The sequence below is a fragment of the Dipodomys merriami genome, unplaced genomic scaffold (genome assembly GCF_024711535.1).
Source record: "Dipodomys merriami isolate MVZ:Mamm:240054 unplaced genomic scaffold, mDipMer1.0.p SCAF_32, whole genome shotgun sequence".
In the NCBI taxonomy this organism is placed as follows: Eukaryota; Metazoa; Chordata; class Mammalia; order Rodentia; family Heteromyidae; genus Dipodomys; species Dipodomys merriami.
In genome coordinates, this window is record NW_027204715.1 from 10,806,562 (window position 1) to 10,826,076 (window position 19,515).

A 19,515-nucleotide genomic window follows, 5' to 3' on the forward strand; every position below is an offset into this window, starting at 1 on the left:
GATGAGGCAAGCCACCTTTGAGACCCTGGCTTTTACCAAGCAGGAAACACAGCTAGCAGCGATGGAAAGTTAAACAGACCTCAACCCGGGTCAATAAAAGTAACTCAAACACACAGTGACGCCAAACAGGGAGTGGAAGTTCAAATCTGCACATTGGGCTCTTCATTTTTTTGTTTGCTCTTGCTGTAATCTAGGAAGGAGGAACTTACTTTTCAAACTTGGCTAGGACATCAGCCACAATGGTCCGGCTTTCAATGGCTTTGTCCACATGGCCGTTGTACTCAAACAGGGCGAACATGTTCCGGCTGTCTTCCATGGCAAGGCCTCGGATCAGCTTCTCCACGACCTGCAAGATACGTTGGGAAGCCGCCATTCAGCTTGGGGGCTGGGGTCCACACACTTCTAGAATGTGCTTGCAGAATGTTCTAGAATGTGCCTTCATCTGGACCCAAACATTTCTGTGGCCGTGAGAATGACCTCCTGAAACTGTCACGAGTGTGGGTACACTAAAATCTCAAGCATGCCATCTCCCCTCCCCCCCAACCAATGGCGCCTGCAAACATTGATGCTTCTACACAAGACGGCTGTGGGCTCTTGCTGCACAACTTCCCTGAGTTGATACATGTGTGGCTGGCGTGGTTATTTACTCCCTTGTTTACAGAGCAGTGCCTCCCTGAACCTAATAGCTTTCTAGTTACACATGACCTCGCTGACTTAGCAGCATGCGAACATGTGCATGGAGCGTAACAGAGGGGCCGCCCCTCCCTCACCTCCCCTGCAGTGGTGTGGGAGTTGATGGTGATCTTGCAGCAGCCGCCGCCATGGCAATACACCGTGGACGTCATCTCCTGCCTGTGGATGAGCGCTTCGATCTCATCTCGAGAAGGGACAAACTCTCTGCATTTGGTTTTCTTAAGAGACTCGTAGATGAACAGGGCGTATTTTTCCATCTCGGTTCCTGGAAACTGTTCCCGAATCCTAGGAGACAAAGGTGAGCTGTTAACATAGAAGGAAGCCAGCCCAAGGTGGCGAACCGCCCCCTAGTGGTGAAGGGACCAACAGCAGCCGCTTCATTCCTGGGCATTTATTTCAAACAGAAAAAAATGAAGAGCCAGCGTTTTGCTCGCTGCAAGGGTGCTATTAAAACACGAACTGTGTTCATATTATCCTAGGAAAGTTAAAATAAGATTTTAACTCCTCTTGTTAAAATGCACACACACGCACACACGCACACACACACACACACACACACACAAAACCTCTGTGAGATGACACAGGTTAATTTGCTTCACTGTATCAACCACAGATAGACACAACAAAATTTATTAAAATAAAATTAAAACTCAAATATTAAAAACCATAATCAGAAGGATTGCCATCTCTTTGATCTGCAGGAAATACCTAAGTTAGATTGGGTGCTGATGGCCCAGGCCTGTAGGCTTAGCTACTCAAGAGGCTGAGATCTAGAGGATTGTAGTTAGAGGCCAGACTGGGCAGAAAAGTCTTTGAGATTCCATCTCAAAAATTATCAGCAGAAAGCTGAGCTTCAGATGTGGCACAAGTAAGTAATAGGATGCCAGCTGAACAGGCAAGCTGAGCAAGCGTGAGGCCTTCAGTTCAAACCTCAGAACTGGCAAGAAATATATTTAAGTGAGACAGATTAGTGGCAATTAAAACACACCCAACATTCACAGGGTGCCGGTGGCTCATGCCTGTAACTCTAGTTTCTCAAGAGGCTGAGATCTGAGGATCATAGTTTGAAGCCAGCAGAAGCAGCCAAACCTGAGACACTCATCTCCAACTAACCAGCAAAGAGCCAGAAATGAAGTTTGTGGCTCAAATGGTAGAGCACCGGCCTTGAGTAGAAAAAGCTAAGCGACAGTGCCCAGGCCCTGAGCTTGAGCCCTACTACTGGGATGACCAATTTTGATCGATGGGAATCAATCCACTGATCAACAGATTCAACCTTCTATTAGGACATTCAATACAACGTTGTGCAGCTGCAGGTAAGCGGGTGTGCCGTGTCCTGCAAGCTTGCTGGACACAGCGGAGTCTCAGCGTCTGGCCCCCCGGTCTCCCAGGGGCTGCTAGGGACCTAGCTGTGAACTGTGCGGGCCGTGAACTGCGGCTTCCGTGTGGATGGCTGAGTCCAGCTCCCCCGGCCACCTACGCGCTTTACCTCTTCAGGTGGAACTTGAGGTACTTGAGGATCCCACGGCTGGGCAGGAAGGTGCAGCTGAGGCACGTCAGGATCTGCCAGCTGTACAGGTTGCCCACGCTGCCGGGATGTGGCACCTTGTTGGTCTGCTTGATGAGCTGGCAGTAGAGCTCGTCCCGCAGAGGCCGGAGGTCATGTCCGGTCTGCAGGATGCCCTGGATGATGGGGATGGGGTCAGACATGGACTCCAGTTGCTGCAGGGAATTGAAGATCTTGATGGCTTCGTCCTGGAGGGTTGTGTAGCCTTTGTCTTTGAGCACTAGGGAGAGAAGCAAGACAAGTCACACAAAGGGCTCTCGGGCAGCGTAATCTGTTCGGGAGAGAAGAGGACAGGCAACCATTTCCTGATAGGTGCCAAACCTACACCCTGGACGTGAGTCTACTCAATTCAGGGGCAAAACCGCGTCCTCGGATGAGCTGCATCACTTATTCTACTGCTGGCTTCTGCAGTACGAAACAATGCTTCATTGGAAAGCTGCTCTGTGGGTGAACGGGTCCTTGGAATGCAAAGATCCATTTCTGGGGTACAGATGACCCTCGATTTAAGATGGGGTCATCTTCATCATGACTAGAAACCACTGAAGGCAAAAATGCATTAAGATACCTAACTGTCCAGCACCACAGCTAGCTTTCAATGTGTTCTGAAACTCATATGAACCCAGAGCTGGGCAAAAGTCACCTAGCACACAGCCTGTTTGCTAATGACGCGGGGAAGAGCTCATGTGATTTCTTGAATGCTGTGTAGACAGTGGTGAATAGCAATGTCTGAGGCCAGCATCACTCACAAAGCCCACATCCACCACCGCGGCTCAGACACCGTCAGACCACATTCAAGGAAAGTCCGGGTTCTGCCCGCATCCTCTCTTTAAAAATCTTTTTTTCTTCTATACAGAAACATCACTAAAACCAAGCCCAAGTCCGTACTTCAGGTATGAATCTGAGTACATTCTACCTCTGCCCCACCCCCAACAGCTCTGAGTGAAGCCAATGCTATGTTAGCGCTGACTAGTCAGTTAATGGAGAAAACAAGCCTGAAGATCCTGCTGGAAGTGCTAACTTACAGTTGAGATTTATGTCTCCGTAGGGCAGGGGCAGCAGCGGGGAGTGCAGGGGGTGGTGTGTGTATCGGAGGATGGGGTTCCGCTTGTAGATCTGCTCCACCACGTCTGCGTTCAGGCAATTCTCCTGGAAAGCAGAGCAGTCATTGGAAGAGAACAAGGGAGCATGCTAGAAACACATCTGCCTGAGTATTTGGTTGGTCGTGGAGCCTGAACTTTGGGCTTGGGAGCTGTCCCTCAGCTTTTAGCTCAAGACTAGCGCTCTACCACTTGAGCCACAGCGCCACTTCCGGTTTTCTGGTAGTTAATTGGTGATAAAGGGCCTTTCCTGCCCAGGCTGGCTTTGAACTGTGATCCTCCGATCTTCATCTAAGTAGCTAGGATTACAGGCGTGAGCCACAGCGCCCAGCTTGCCTAAATCTTTTTAACAACACAAACTGTAGGAATAAGTCGAATGGGGTTGAGGGTCTCATGCAGGCAGTTTTAAACATAGTAGAACCACAATCTACATTTGAAGATGAAGACACGTTATAGAAATACAGGATCTTTCCTTTTTCTTAGTTCCATGTATGTATGTATTTTTCCTGTGTTATCAAAGCTTCTCCTCTAGAGCTGAGGTATGCTTCCAACATTCACCTCAATGCCTCATCTAGTGACCTGGCCATCAATCATGTAACCAGATCACATGACTTCCATCCACAGTCCATTAAAAAAACATTTATTTATTTAGGGCTGGTCCTGGGGCATGAACTTAGGGCACTGTGCCTAAGCTTTTTTTGCTCAGGGCTAGCGCGCTGCCACTTGAGCCACACCCCCACTTCTGCTGTTTTGAGTGGTTAAGTGGAGATCAAAGAGTCTCTCGGACTTTCCTGCCTCAGCTGGCTTTGAACTGTGATCCTCAGATCTTAGTCTCCTGAGTGACCAGGATTACAGTTGTGAGCTACCTGCAACCTGGCCATATATATTTTTAAAGCTAAAAATGAGACGATTTGTATTCAGTGCCACTGGGTTCCACAGGAAGCTTTAGAAGGTTAGAATGTGTGACTGGCTAGAATTTGGCTCCAAATTCCCAGAAAAAATTTTGGAGTGAGGAGGTGTTTTGGAAGTGGTAGGAGTTCGGCGGATGATGCACTAGCATGCCCCACCTCCACCTCAGGTGAGTGCGCCTCCTCCTGCCTCTTGGCTACTTTATTTTTACTGATGTATCAGTAAAAGGCGCCCCAGCTCCAGCTCTCTCTGCCCTATGCTGTCCTGGCGTGGAGACAACGGACACAATCCTTTCCAATCCCTGCTGCTGGGCTGGGCCCCGGGGACGGACAGATCTGTGAGCGAGCCCACCATAATACCTCACTCCCCATTTCTGCTCCTGGGGAGAGCATGACAATCCTTCAAGGTGCGTGCATGCATGAGGAAATCACAACAATCTCTCAATGTTAATCCAGACACTTGGGGCTTCTTGGCAGAATAGGGATCCCAAATGCTCCAGAACTATCTATACTTCTCGTGACTCACTTGTGTGGTCTAGAATGGCACGGTGAAAACAGAATTGCTTTCACTGCTTGAAGGTTCCCAGTTGGAGCTGACGTGGACCCTTGCTGGGACATGGTCCCTACGCCAGGTCACACACGCATGCCCACTGTGAGGCCCGCATCCTCGGGGCTTAGAGTCAGAACTCAAGATGAATCATATGATGGTAAAAGTCAAAGTCGAGCCAGCCAAGAGCCCCGGGCAGCCTCTGTGACCTACCTTGATATCTTGGATCAGCTGCTGGGTGGGGGTGTCAATAGGGGCCTTGGTGTCTGTGACGTTTTGAATGGCGCTGGACCATCTGGTAGCTTCGTTGAGCAGCTTGGTGTAGAGCCGGTAGCAGTGCTTGCGCCCATACACCGTGACGTTCCAGTAGCCTGTGTGGGCAGCGACAGCAGTGCATCAACTTAACAGGTATCCAGCGAGTAATGGGAAACAGATGGCCCTTGCTGGACATGGTGGCACCTGCTTGTAATCCCGGCATGGGGGGAGGCAGAGGTAGGAGCATCCAGAGTGTGAGGCCAAAATGGACTAGAGTTCAAGGTCAGCCTGGGTTCTACAGTGAGACCTTGTCTTAAAGAGCCATAGACTAAAAATGTGGCCAAGTGATAGGGTTCTGGGGCTTGATCCCTGCACTGGAAAGAGAAAGACAAATATTCGGACAAGAAACTCCGAATTATTAAATACATCAACTGTCATACTGTCTCTCAAAGGAAGAGCAGGGACAGGCTCAGGTCTCTTTCTAGGCTTTGCTGAGAACCTCCCGACAGTCTGACTTCCTTCCACCTGATGCAGACCTACAGCCTGCGTGGTAGCAGGTAAGACAAGAGTTCACCATCCAAACACAAACGGAGTGACCATGTTTTCCACACGCACAAAATTACAACCAGAAACAAAACCCAAAGGAAACACGGTACCGTCAACCAGCCAACACTGCTAGGTGTTGACACTTGCTTCCGCTGCTCTCGGTCAAGTTCACCGACAGTCAGGACTCAGCTACGCTAAGGCGCGCAGACTCCTTCCCCAGGGGAGCACGCGCAAGCACCCACAATGCAGAGCTTCCCCAAGGAGGCGCCATGTCTACTGACGTGCTCTTCTCCTTACCAGGGTCCTTGTGTACCTCCGCACATCTTCCCTGTGGCTTAAATACCAAGTGTCCCTTCAGCAAGCACAGGAGGCCAAGGGGAGGGACAAAGCACGCGCTCTAGCAAGCGCTTCTTCATCCGCAGCCAGGCTTTACCTGTCTCTTTGAATATCTTCTCATCGGGGGGCACGACCGAGCACAGACTGTTGAGAACCAGGTTCCCCAGCTTCGGCGCGTTCTTCTCCGAGCTCTTGTAGTAATCCAGGGAGTTGTGCGTCAGGACAAACCACCGCTTCTTCAGTTTCAGTGAGGACATCTTTGGACTGTTCTTGGCTTCTTTGTGTAACCACCCTGGAAGGGCAGACGTAAGTGTGAGCCAAAAAATGAGAGAGGCTGGGGGTGGAGTGCAGGCGCGCCTGCAATACACATACATGCACGCACGCCCACGCGCACACACACACACGCGCGCGCACACACGAGATCCCCTGAGCTCCAGCGCCAGCACCGCATAATACCTAACCACAAAAAAAGCCAATAGAAACAACAAAAACCTATGGGCACCAGTTGCTCACACTTGGACTTTTAGTTACTCAGGAGGCTGAAGAGATGGAGGATCATGTTTTGAAGCCAGCCTGAGCACAAAAAAAAAAAAAAAGTCTTCCAGCTTTTATCTCTAGAGAGAACCAGCAAAAAACCCGCTGGAGATGTGACTCAAATGGTGGAGCTAGTCTAGCCAAGCAAGCTTAAGGCCATGAAATCAAACCCTGGTATGGGGGGATGGGGGAGGGAACCCTATGAAGAGAAACCCTAAGTACCATGAACTCATTTGCACGGGCTGCATTTCTACCTTTATGCTACAAGATGGCGGCATTTTACTCATCGCTGCTTATGTCTTTTAAAAGAACACTTGCAAGTGTCATGCCGGGCACAGTGGCGACATGCCTGAATCCCAGCTTCTGGGAAGCACAGGCAGGTGGAGCAAGAGTTCAAAGCTACAGGAGCCCTCTCAACAGAATAAAACAACGCCCCTCCACTCCCCACCCCCCGCACCCCCCCGGAGAAGCCACAGCAAGGCGTGTGCAGGCCAGAACTAGGGGAGGTGCGAGGGGTGGTCACCTCACCTCTCACGATGAACTCCTGGCCCTCCACCCTCGTGTCCCCCTTGCATCTCTGCAGCAGCGTGATCCAGTGGTGCATCTCCTCTGGGGTGTCGGCGTTGCAGTGCAGCACTCGGTTGGCCGTGATGATCACGAATGAATTGGGTCTGAGCAGTGGGGAACAGAAGAGAATAAGGCCTCTCAGCACCAGTGGCCCATCACCCTGACTGCCCCGAGCCTGGTCCCGGGTCACAGGAGCCTCACTGCTATCCGATTTGTATTTTATATCAAGGCAAACCTTACTCATTTCTGCAGGATTTATTTTATGCATCATTAACCTTTAAACTTGGAGCAACACATCCATTTGGAAGGTCTTGGGAGGGAAAACATTTCTTCATGCAAAAAACTTTCCAGAAGAAACTCAGTTCCGGGAAGGCTAAATAAGGTGACCACGGGGGAAAATTTTTTTTTGAAGTTCCTCCAAAGTCAATTTCTCCCTGCTTCTGGACACGCCATGGATACTATTTCCATCCGTAGAGAGTGAAATATCAGACACTGGTAAAAGAGGAGGATTGGGAAGCAGGTATTCAAGTGGGAGATCTTCTGTACTTGATTACAAGAAGCTAGCAGGGCTGGTGCCAGCAGCTCAGGCCTATAATCCTAGCTACTCAGGAGGCTTAGATCTGGGGACCACCGTTGAAAACCAGCTTGGACAGGAAAGTCCATGAGACACTAATCCCCAACTGGTCAGCAAAAAGCTGGAAGAGCTGCTACTTTAATGGTAGAGTACCTGCCTTGAGTAAAAATCTCAGAGACAATCCCTAAGCTCTGAGTTCAAGTTCTAGTATCAGAATTTTGAAAAATGTACTCCAATAAGGATACATTTCTCGGAGCTGGGAAGGTGGCTCAGTGGTACGAGTGCTTGCCTTGCATGCATGAGGCCCTAGGCTTGATTCCTCAGTACCACATAAGCAGAAAAAGCCAGAAGTGGTGCTATGGCTCAAGTGGTAGAGCACTAGCCTTGAGCTGAAGAGCTGAGGGACAGCGCCCAGGCCCAGAGAGTTCAAGGACCCGTGACCGCCAAAAAAAAGGATACATTTCTCAGTCAGGGATGAAGTTGGGAAGAAGTGAGGAGGGGTACTTAAAGTCTAATAATAGCATTTTATAAGAGGTTTATAAGAGCATAGACCATCCCACGCCCAGCCTGCTGGACACTAAAAAACGTTAGAAATCCGATGAATATTCTCCATGTACATCATCAAAACTCTTTCCAAGTTCTTGTTCTTCTTTCTCCTCCTCCTCCTCCTGCTCCTCTTCTTCTTCCTGCTCCTCTTCTTCTTCCTCCTCCTCCTGCTCCTCCTCTTCTTCTTCATCATCATCATCACTTTGCTGTGTGGTTAAACTCAGACCTTGTGGCATGGTAGCAGGCATCTATCTTGTGTCAAACCTCCAAGCCCTTCAAGTTCATTATTAAATTTAGAGGAAAAACTCCAAACCCTCCCTGGACTAGAACACCATTTCCCTAAACAGTTGTTTTCTATCTGTGTTTCCCTAGTTTATCTCTCCATTCACACAGCCCAGTGAAGCAGCCATGGCTCAGCGCAGAGGACTGTGGCGGCTTGGAGCTTACCTATCAGGGCTGTCGGAGGCACACACGGAATCGATCAGTCCCACGTCCAATGTGCCCTGAAAAGGAGCAAAAAATGGCCAGTGAGAGAAGCCATCAGCAGGACACTGCAGCACCTAGACTACAACACCCTGAACACACCAAGCCAACAAGCAGCAAAGAACTATAGAGTAATAGTTATCGCATAGTCCCTCCCACACAGCCTCAAGACAGGGTGGAAGCGGCAGACCGTTGTCAAGCATTCTGAAACTGCCACTTGTAGTCCTGGTTACTCAGGAGGCTGAGATCTAAGGATCTTGGTTCAAAGCCAGCCTGGGAAGAAAAGTCTACCAGAGTCCATCTCCAAAATAACCAGCGAGAGCTGGGCTGGAAGCATGGTTCAGGTGATGGAGAGCCAGCTGAGAATGAAAAGCGAAGCAAGAGGGGCTGGGAAGGTGGCTCAGTGGTAGAGCGCTTGCCTTGCATGCCTGAGGCCCTGGGTTCGATTCCTCAGCACCACATAAGCAAAAAGAAAAAAGCCGGAGGTGGCGCTGTGGCTCAAGTGGTAGAGCGCTAGCCTTGAGCTGAAAAGCTGAGGGACAGCGCCCAGGCCCAGAGTTCAGGCCCCACGACCGGACCAAAAAATAAATAAATAAATAAATAAATAAATAAAAATTTAAAAACAAAACAAAAAACAGGAAAAAACCCCACATGATCAACTCATCATTCCCTCTTATTCTTATAATATTGTCAGGGAAGTAGCGCTGATGAGCTCTTTCAATAGTATACATGTTCTGGTCTAAACTATGATATTTCATTCTAATTTTTTTGGCCGGTCATGGGGCTTGGGCGCTGTCCCTGTACTCTTTATCTTCAGCTCAAGGTGAGCGCTCTACTGCTTGAACCAGAGCACTACTTCCAGTTTTCTAGAGGTTTATTGGAGATAAGAGTCTCATGGACTTTCCTGCCCGGGCTGGCTTTGAACTGTGATCCTAGGCTCAGACCTCAGACTCCCGAGTAGGTAGGATTACAGGCGTGAGCCACCGGCGCCCGGCTTCTAATTTCTTAAAATAGAATTTCACCCAGTTTTTATGTGTCTGGAGAGAAAACAGTACAACTTAGAATTCACACAGTCTTGGGGCTGGGAAGGTGGCTCAGTGGTAGAGCGCTTGCCTTGCATGCATGAGGCCCTGGGTTTGATTCCTCAGCACCACATAAGCAAAAAGAAAAAAGCCGGAAGTGGCGCTGTGGCTCAAGTGGTAGAGCGCTATCCTTGAGCTGAAGAGCTGAGGGACAGCGTCCAGGCCCAGAGTTCAGGCCCCATGACTGGACCCAAACAACAACAACAACAAAATAAAAAACAACAACAAAAAAAGAATTCACACAGTCTTTTGAAGAAAATCTATCATCTGCTCTTAGGATGGCATAAAAATTGTGATTTTTTTTCTTTTAAAGGTTTGAAGTGAGATAACTGAAATACACCATTTCTTCCTTTCTATAATTTATCTTTAATTATAACTTTTTAACCCAAATGGTCCTGCTTTTGTCTCTTTAATTTTTATACTGTTACTGAAAAGCAAAAGACAATCTAAAATTGCCCTGTTTCCCATCCCAAGATCCTTCCCGTCTCCCTCGGCTGGCTGGCCTCACCCCGACTCTCCAGCCACGCCTTACGCACCACGGCATTCTGGGGGTTTGCCTGCTCATCATGCATCTCCCGGATCTCCTGGTCGGTGGATGCGTGGACCTGACTCAGAACGCTGAACCACTGGCTGTGGAAAGAGAGGGCAACTGTCAAGGGTGCCAAGCCCTGCGCTGGCAAAGCAATGGTGCTGTCCACCATGTTCTAGTTCAGCAAGACATCTCTGAGCCTGTGCTTTGTGAATGCATACTTCTTTCAGTACCTTGCATACCACACCAGGGAACCAGGTCAAACACGGAGCCAGAGTACCCGTAAGTACCACGTGTTTGGAAGTCCCTCCCTTCCTTCCCCATAGACCTTCGGATGTCAGATGAGTTCCTTGACAAATATGAGACAATTATGAAATCTTCACTTCTTTTCAAAATACTTATGTGAAAGCTCTTCACTAAGTATCATACTTTATACCCTAGAGAACATCCAGGTGCTCTTTCTTGTTTGGAAATAAATGTTTTTCTTTTTGTATTGTTACCACAAAGGAGATGTACAGAGGGTTACAGTTATGTAAGTCAGGTGAAGAATATGTTTCTTTTTGGACAGTATCACCCCGTCCCTCGCTCTCTCAGAAAATGAACCCCAAGGCAGGAAAATCAATCCCGGGAAACTCTCAGCACAGTCACTTTCTTGGGGGAGGCAACTGGGGTTTGAGCTCAGGGTCTCCCCCTGGGCAGGCAGGTGCTCTACCACGCCAGCCCCAGCCCCAGCCCTCGAATGCTTATTTCTCTCTTTATTTCACAATGGAGTTTCCAACCACCTGACAAGAGTTCCACTTGAGAAAATAAAGCCATGGGAGAGGTAGACATCAAAAGTAACAGAGCTAGAAAATAGTTTGAGCCAGAGAACTCTTCTATGTTCATTGGATATGGATTTTCTTACTTCTAGTCTCATTCTAATCAGTGAGTAAAGGAAAAGACATGTTCATCTCAGAAAAACAGAGCAGAATCAAAGGCTTTGTATAACTAGAAACATAAGATACACAACACGATAATGACCCAGGAACGCCTGGCCATTCATCCATCCATCCAATAATAATTAGGCAAAAGAATTATGAGAGGGAACAAATGTGAGTATGAAACAAAGGTAGCGTCTCCCCTCTGAAGCTTTTAAGTCATATACAGGCTCTTAACTAAAGTAGGTCTACGTAGAGCAGCCAGGCTTGTAGGCCTAGCTATTCAGGAGGCTGAGATCTAAGGATAACCAGTTTGAAGCCAGACTGGGCAGAAAAGCTCCTGAGACTCTTATTTCCAGTTAACTACTGAAAAAGCCAGAAGTAGAGCTGTAGCTTAAGTGGGAGAGTGCTAGCCTAGAGCATAAAAAAGTTCAGGGACAGTGCCTAAGCCCACAGGGTCTAGCTCCAGGACAAAATAAATAATTAAGGCAGAGAAAAAAGGTCTTGCTATGTAACGGGATTTTTAAGTTAAAAGACAGTAATAATAAAAGGCGAGGATGGCTCACCTCTATAATCCTACCTACTCAGGAGGCTGAGATCTGAGGATCACAGTTGAAGTCAGCCTATGCAGGAAAGTGTGAGACTTTTATCTCCAATTAAACACATAAAGCCAGAAGTGGAACTCTAGCTCAAGTGGCAAAGTGCTAGCTTTGTGTAGAAAAGATGAAGGACAATATCCAGGTACTGAGCTCAAGCCCCAGAACCAGCCTGTGCCTGCGCGCATGCGCGCACACACACACACACACACACACACACACACACACACACACACACACACACACACACACACACACACACACACACACACACACACACACGCGCGCGCGCGCGCACAGACACTAGTAGCATCCATAAATGAAGGTAAGCAATGCAATTTATTTACAGTAAAGAATGAAATCTATCTTTTGTGGTTACTGAAGGAGGAAATGTCATCACCAAGGACTTGAAAATATCCAACAGACTCTTAGAGAATCCAAGGGAAATACTTTCATATGAACTGGCCCACTGGAGAGCGAGCCTGAGGTCATTATTAAGCTCAAATATCTTCCCCAATCAAAAAATACTGAACACATAAGCTAACACATACACATACGCAAGCACACACACAATTTGCTATGTTTTCAATCTCTACAGATAGGCTTCAATTTATAAACTTCAGGCTGAGAATGTGGCTTAGTGGTTAAAAAAAAAACCTGAAGCGAATCAATCTTTATACACATACACACAAACTTTTTCTGAATCAAGTATATAACTTGGAATCTGAAGAGGAATTTTTAAAGAAATGACTTTGGCTGGTCAGGGGAAGAGGTCCTTGGCTAAACTATTCCGAAGGTTAAATTTAGCAGGTTCATTATGGCACAAAACAGACAGGACCAGCTGCCAAATGCCAGGGCTGTAATTCAGCTGGAAAGTTGTGGGCATTCCCTGGCCGCTTCCAGCCCCAGACAGAACGAAGGGGCTGTCATTTCAGGCTTGCTTATTTTTCCAGTTTGTGTTATAATTTATGAGTCCAAGCAGGGTTTCAGTTTTTCCCATGGGGAGAATTACTTTCTGATGTCTTTACGCTCTGGGCTGCTACCATGGTGTTATATCAACTTCAAAACATTCAAAAGGCGAGGGGTAAGTGAGAGGTCCTGAGAACTCTCCAGAAGGTTCTAATCACTTCTGAGCTGAGACCTGAAGAATACAGGTCACTCGCTGGATGTGGCCTTCATAAAAAATCACACCCTAGTGATGCTCAGAACAGGTAATAGTTAGCTCTGCTAGATCCTGCACACCCACAGGGCCGCAGGAAGAGACGCGACAGACGCCCACTGCGCCGCGCCCGGCTCACCTGGTGATGGGGCTCGCAAAAGCAAGCCCCAGTTCGCCTTGACTTTATGCTCCTCATACTCAGCACTCCAACATGGAAACCCAGGGTCCAAAAGAGTCTGGGAATGTGCCAGAGCCAGTGAGGGACACCAGATGGAAACACAGGAAGCTGCTGGGCACTGGCAGCTCATAGGCCTATCATCCTAGCTACTCAGGAGGCTGAGATCTGAGCATCCGGGCTCAAAATCAACCCCAGCCATGGAAGTCTATGAGACTCTTATTTCCAATTAACCACCAAAAAGCTCCAAGTGGAGCTGTAGTTCAAGCAGTAAGAGTGCTAGCTTTGAACAAAAAAGCTCAGCATAGCGCCCTGGCACTGAGTTCAAGCAATCCCCAGGACCAGTGCTAAAAGTAAAGAAGTAAGCTGCATGCATCTGATCAGCAGAATGGAGCTTGTGGTCCGTTCTCAATGAGGCCGTGCGTTCTGTGCCCTCTGGGTTCCCTCCTCAGCCAAGGGCAAAGACCATACCAACAACATCCACCCCACGGCACAGGCATAAGCAATCAATGAGCTGACAAATGGTGAAACCGGCAGAGCCTGTGAGCATCCCACTGATGGAATGCGTCAATGCGGACTACTAATGCCCCGCCCTCAACAGCCAGTGCTTAAAAAGCTCCCCCTCCTGGTACATCCTGGTACATACACCAGCTGTCACTTCTAAGGCTCAGAAACTTTCAGAAGCTAGGCTTTCAGCCTCACTTGTCCACGTGGCTAGAGACAATGCAAGAGTAGAGTTGAGTGCCAGTGGCTCATGCCTGTAATCCTAGCTCCTGAGATCTGAGGATTGTGGTTTGAAACCAGCCAAGGCAGGAGCTGTGAGACCCTTATCTCCAACTAACCCCCCCCCCCCCACACACACACCGCACGCACGCACGCACGCGCATGCACCAAAAGTGGGGCTATGGCGCAAGTGGTAGAGCACTAGCCTTGAGCATGAAAGAAAGCTCTGGTACAGTACAATGCTGAGTTTAAGGCCTTGGACCGCCCCCCCCCCCCCGCCCTCCTCAAGCAAGATACATAGGGCTCTGTCTATCCAGCAGTGGCATTTGAGGCTGCAAAGCCTGAGCCTGGGCGATACAAGACCCCATTCTGCTTTGGAAGAATTCCTAGGGGACAGTGCAGACATCTTTATGGCTTCCATTGGTCAACCCGTGGAACAGAGAAAGCCAACCATGAAATGCCCTCACACCCTTCTACAGGCAGCAAGGTGAGCCAAGCTCTGGGCAACGCTTCTGGCCCGGTGCAGGCCAGATATGGCTGAGGGGCGTGCACCATGCCGACCTTACCTGGCATCCTCGGGGGACTCGGCGATCAGGTGGAAGGTCCTGTCGGCCATAATGATATCAATCCCGTTCTCTTTGCTGGTGTTGTCGATGATCTCTCTGCAAAGAACAAAGACACCAATGGCAGTGAGGAACACAGAACTGCTGATGCACATGGGAAGTGACGTTTAGACAACTACTGTTGATCTGGACATGTGCTGAAGTTGTGCACAGCAATTTCCACGCAACCAGGGGATATCTGAAACTGCAGGCAGGACCGAACATTATAAACATGATGTTTGAATTCCACAACTGGAGTCTGAAGTCAAGGCCTTGCACTCACCAAATGGGTGCTCTACTACTTGAGCCATATACTTTAAGCCACTTTTTTTTTTTGTCAGTCACGGGGCATGAACTCTGGGTCTGGGTGCTGTCCCTCAGCTCAAGGCTAGCCTCTACCACTTGAGCCACAGTGCTGCTTCCGGCTTTTTCTGCTTATGTGGTGCTGAGGAATGGAACCCAGGGCCTCATGCATGCAAGGCAAGCATTCTACCACTGAGCCACCTTCCCAGCCAATCCATTTCTTGTGTTAGTAATATTTTGGATACTCTCCTGTTTTGGCTTAGTGCCAGCCTCAGACCACTTAGCTGGAGTTACAGGTGTAGGTCTTCATGCTTGGTTTGTTTGAAAACATGGGGTCTTGCTAACTTTTTGCCCAGGTTGGGCTTGATCTCCATCTTTCGGGTAGCTAGAATTACAGGCACAAACTGCCAGGCCCAGCCTGTTTTGTTTTTTCCTTTCTTTGGTTTGTTTTGTTTTTTACTAGATGGGCTAACCATCCTTCCATCATGCTTGACATGAGAGATGTTTCGGATTTTTGAGTAAGTTCGTATTTGTAATGACATGTCTTTGGGATGGAACCTAAGTCTAAACATTGGAACTAATTTGTGTCATATATCCATTGTCTTAAGTGTTTCTATTTTGTTGATATTTGCAGTTGAAGCCAGGCCTTATACATGCTTAGTACGCACTCGACCCCTGAGCCATGTTCCCAGCCTTTGGAAGGAAACTATACAGTGGTTTTTGTGTGTCTACATCTTGATCGGGACCCACTGTATGAAGTTAAGGATGGGATTTTCCACTGCAGTGTCATTAACTTTCAAAGAGTTCGGAGTGTTTCAGGCTAAAGATGCCGAGTTGGTTACACATATATCTATGACAACACTTAAAAGTAGGCAGAGTAAAAGATTATCAACCATCATCGATAAAAAAGAAAAGATATACTAGAATAAATGTTACATGAACATAGTCTTGCCCTCTCTCAAAATAATAAATTTATATTTTCACACCAGAATGTGAACTAGTGTAACAGGGTGACTCATGCACCTTTAGAAGCCAAGCCTCCTTTTCTTTCAATATTGATTCCTAAGACCTCTCAGCTAGCCAGACTGGAGCTGGCTATTCATGTATTCAGGGAGGGAGGCATTGCAGTCTCTTGACTCCCCCAGAGAGGGCGCTCTTCTCACGCTGCCCCAATCCAATGCCTCCACTGTTTAGGGAATCCTACCTTTTGCTCCTTCTTAGAATGGAAGGAAACCAAGTGACCAACTGACCTAGTGTAGTGTGAGCTCATCTTGCTTTCAATGTGTTCCCAAAGCTTATGGGTTGGAAACTTAATGCTCAATCCATAAAAGAGTGCCAAGAAGTGGGGTGGGGTTGGGGATGCTGGAGTGGGCTAAGAGGGCTGTACACCTTTATCAACAGGTCAATGCTCATTACAAAAAGACTTAAAGGGAGCATGCAAGTTCCATTTTTCTTGCCCTGTGGTCATCCATGAGGAAACACAAAGGTCCCGGGCAGACAGGTTACCTTTTGCACCGGCAGGCAAAAACATTTGACAAGATAACAGCTTTCCATCATGGATGAAGGCCTTGGCTGATCAGACACACGTCTGACACAGGGCCCCATTTCCATCAGGGGCTATGAGGGAAGGGCAGGATTTGATGTTCCCGGATCTCATCTTATCCCAACACTCTCCGACCCTCCCCAGAGATGGGGTAAAAAAAAAAAAAAAAAAAAATCAGGGCAAAACATAAGCAGAAGTGAGGACCAGAGCAGGGAAAAAAAAAAATTTACATGGTGAAATCCTAGCTAGGAATGTGACAGAAATGGCTCTCTCTCTTAATGTAATTCTGACGAAGCCCTTGGAGAATAGCGTTTTTACTGAGAACAATAAAGTTGCAAAAGGGACAAACTCTTCCCCTCTCAGTATCTGTGGGTTCCAGGACTCACCTAAGATACCTGCAGATGTAGCATGGTATTTGTGCTCAACCTATGCACAGTCTCCCATAGATCTTAAACCACCACTAGATGACTAAAGACACTCGAATTATATAAGCAGTATATAAATTATATTAATCAGTATATTGCTTAGAAAATAAGGGGGAAAATTATGTTTAGGACAGATTATTTATTCCATCCACTTAGTTTTTAATTTAGCTTTTGGTGGCACTGGGGTTTGAACTGAGGGTCTCCTGCTTGTTTTCGGCCATGACTCTGGCTGGTCCTTTTCGCTCTGGTTACTTTTCAGATAGGGTCTCACTTTTTGCCTAGACCATCATGGACAGTGATTCTCTGAATTATATTTCTGGCCACGGGGATTTCATGGTTTCTTCAGCTGGCCTGAAAAAGATCCCCCCAATCTCAGCCTCCCAAGTAGCCAGGACTACAGACATGTGCCACTATACTTAGCAATTTTTCTGAATATTTTCTCACCTACACAAACCATGGAATGAAGAGCAAATGTACATCATTCTACTCTGGTGACAGCTCTGTCTCTCTCTGCCCTCTCTGTGAGTTGAACAGGAGGAGCGTCACAGCAAGCAGGGTAGAAGGCAGACACCAAAAGATGACAGCTGTACCAGGCTGTGACCACTGGTAGGATTCAGACCCAGATTCCTCCAAACCCACTCTTGCTCCTAATGAACCCCAAGGGACAGCCTAGAGAGAAGTCCTAGAGTCTCCTGTCTGCACTTTTCCTGAAAATCAAATACAGAAAGACATTCCTTTCCTCAGTCAACTTTCTACCAGCCCCTGAATAACTTCCCAAGCTGCTGATGCTGGCTGTTGGGAACATTTTCAGGACCCCTGACTTTAGGGATTAATTGGATCTCTTTAGGCTCATTCTACCACTTCCCCAAATACTTGTGTTGGCTAGTGTTGAGAGAAGGGTGGGTTCAGATTATCCCCAAACAAATTTTTATGCTTAGTGCCTAGTTACCCAAGAAAAGCAGCCACTTCTGGTACCAACAAGTTTTTGAAAACAACCTTTTTGTTTCTTGTTTTTTTTTGTTGGTTGTGGGGCTTGAACTCTAGGCCTGGGCGCTGCTCCTCAGCTTTTCAGCTCAAGGCTAGTGCTCCGCCACTTGAGCCATAGTGCCACTTCTGGCCTTTTCTGTGTATGTGGTGCTGAGGAATCGAACCCAGGGCCTCATGCACGCAAGGCAAGCACTCTACCACTGAGCCACCTTCCCTGAAAACATTAACTTGTAACAAAAAAAAAAAATGTTAAGCCCATGATAGTCTCAAAAGAATTGGCAGAAAAAGTGATTGTGTAGAATTTACATGCAAGTGCTGTTCTTCCTCCTGCTGGGACAAGGGAAGATGGGCACTCCCAATGCACTCAAAAACACATCTGTCAGTCTGCCCGATTCAGCAGATCCATCTGTGACTAACAGAGTATGGAAGAATTGAAAATGAAGTTGACTCATTAGTAGACTTTCTCCTGTAGATCTACCATGTCTTTTCTAATGGGCTAGTTCTAAGTCCCAGAACCCATCTTCTAAATGGAAGCCATTCACCTGAGCACAACCGTGAGTAACAAAGGGTCCACAAAAAGAAGTCTCGCTTCCAGTGTCCAGATAATTCAGTCTGCTGAACCGAACTACCCACTCACTGAGCACTTGCTCAGCAGTCATGCAAGTGCTCAGTGCAGCTCTGTCGCCATCAACAGCCACCAGCCCCCCACTACCCAGAACACCCCAGCCGCAGCCAGCCGTGTGTGCAGCTGTCAGCAACCTACTTGGCCGTCCGGACTTCTAGAGTCCCCTTGAGCTTCTCCTCACTGTCGTTTTCAAAGTACATCAGCTTGGACTGGCGGAGGACGAACCAGCGCTTCTTCCAGTTTCTCCTGGACAGGGTGGAGGAGCCTCCTCCTTTCTTGTGGAGCCAGCCTTGCTTGAGGGCCTCCTGCTTGGAGCGGAACCACAGGAAGGTCTCGTCCTTGAGGACGCACCAGCGGCGCTTCCAGGAGTTCATTAAGCCACCTGTTCCCCAAGACGGGGCAGAGAAAGGTGGAAGGAAACAGTCCGTCAAACACATCTACAGAGGCGAAAGGGACAGCCAGTCCTCAACTGTGCCCCAGCTGACATGCACTTGGAGACCCTTGGGTGAGAGGTTTCGTTACACATCCTTGTTGCTCTAGTCCTTACGCATAATAATTCAGTCTTACTCACTCAACTGAGATTTCTTGTTTTTATCTATTTATTTTGTGGTGTGTGTGTGTGTGTGTGTGTGTCCTGAGGGTGTGTGTGTGTGTGTGTGTGTGTCCTGAGGATGTGTGTGTCCTGAGGCTTCAACTCAGCACCTGGGCGCTGTCCCTGAGCTTTTGCTCAAAACTAGTGTCTACTACTTGACCATACTTTTTCTCAGTAATTTATTGGAGATAAAAGAGTCTCACAGACTTTTCTGCCTAGCTAGTTTCTAACTGTATTTCTCAGATCTCAGCCTCTGTGTAGCTGGGATTACAGGCATGAGTCACCGATGCCTGGTTAGAAATCTTTTTTGTGTGTGTGGTGGTACTAGGGCTTGAACACAGGACCTGGGCACAGTTCCATAAGCTTTTTCCACTCAAGATTCTACCACTTGAGCTACCACACACACACATATGGCAGCACTGAGGCCTGAAGCCGGGGCCCTATACTTCCTAAAACAGGAGCTGTATTACTTGAACCATGCGCCCAGTCTTTTTGGCTTTCATTTTCTTTGAATACTGTACTAGACTGGGCCAGGATCTACCTGTTTGTGATTCCCATGTCTCTAAGATGACCGGTGTATGCCACCACACCCCGGTTTTTGTTCGAT

At 47.9% G+C, this 19,515-nt stretch overlaps 1 protein-coding gene across 2 annotated transcripts in view; it reads right to left on the reverse strand.

Moving 5' to 3' along the window:
• Myo10 (myosin X) overlaps positions 1 to 19,515 on the reverse strand; it is a 196,289-nt gene that overhangs the window by 6,054 nt on the left and 170,720 nt on the right. For both annotated transcript variants that reach the window (XM_070042211.1, XM_070042210.1), the window contains exons 27-37: positions 18,455 to 18,698; positions 14,398 to 14,493; positions 10,269 to 10,362; positions 8,615 to 8,670; positions 7,009 to 7,151; positions 6,044 to 6,238; positions 5,023 to 5,180; positions 3,280 to 3,403; positions 2,180 to 2,477; positions 771 to 978; positions 210 to 346 (exon numbers count right to left, since the gene is read on the reverse strand). In XM_070042211.1, coding sequence (XP_069898312.1) covers positions 210 to 346; positions 771 to 978; positions 2,180 to 2,477; positions 3,280 to 3,403; positions 5,023 to 5,180; positions 6,044 to 6,238; positions 7,009 to 7,151; positions 8,615 to 8,670; positions 10,269 to 10,362; positions 14,398 to 14,493; positions 18,455 to 18,698 — 1,753 coding nt within the window. The remainder of the gene's footprint in view (positions 1 to 209; positions 347 to 770; positions 979 to 2,179; positions 2,478 to 3,279; positions 3,404 to 5,022; positions 5,181 to 6,043; positions 6,239 to 7,008; positions 7,152 to 8,614; positions 8,671 to 10,268; positions 10,363 to 14,397; positions 14,494 to 18,454; positions 18,699 to 19,515) is intronic.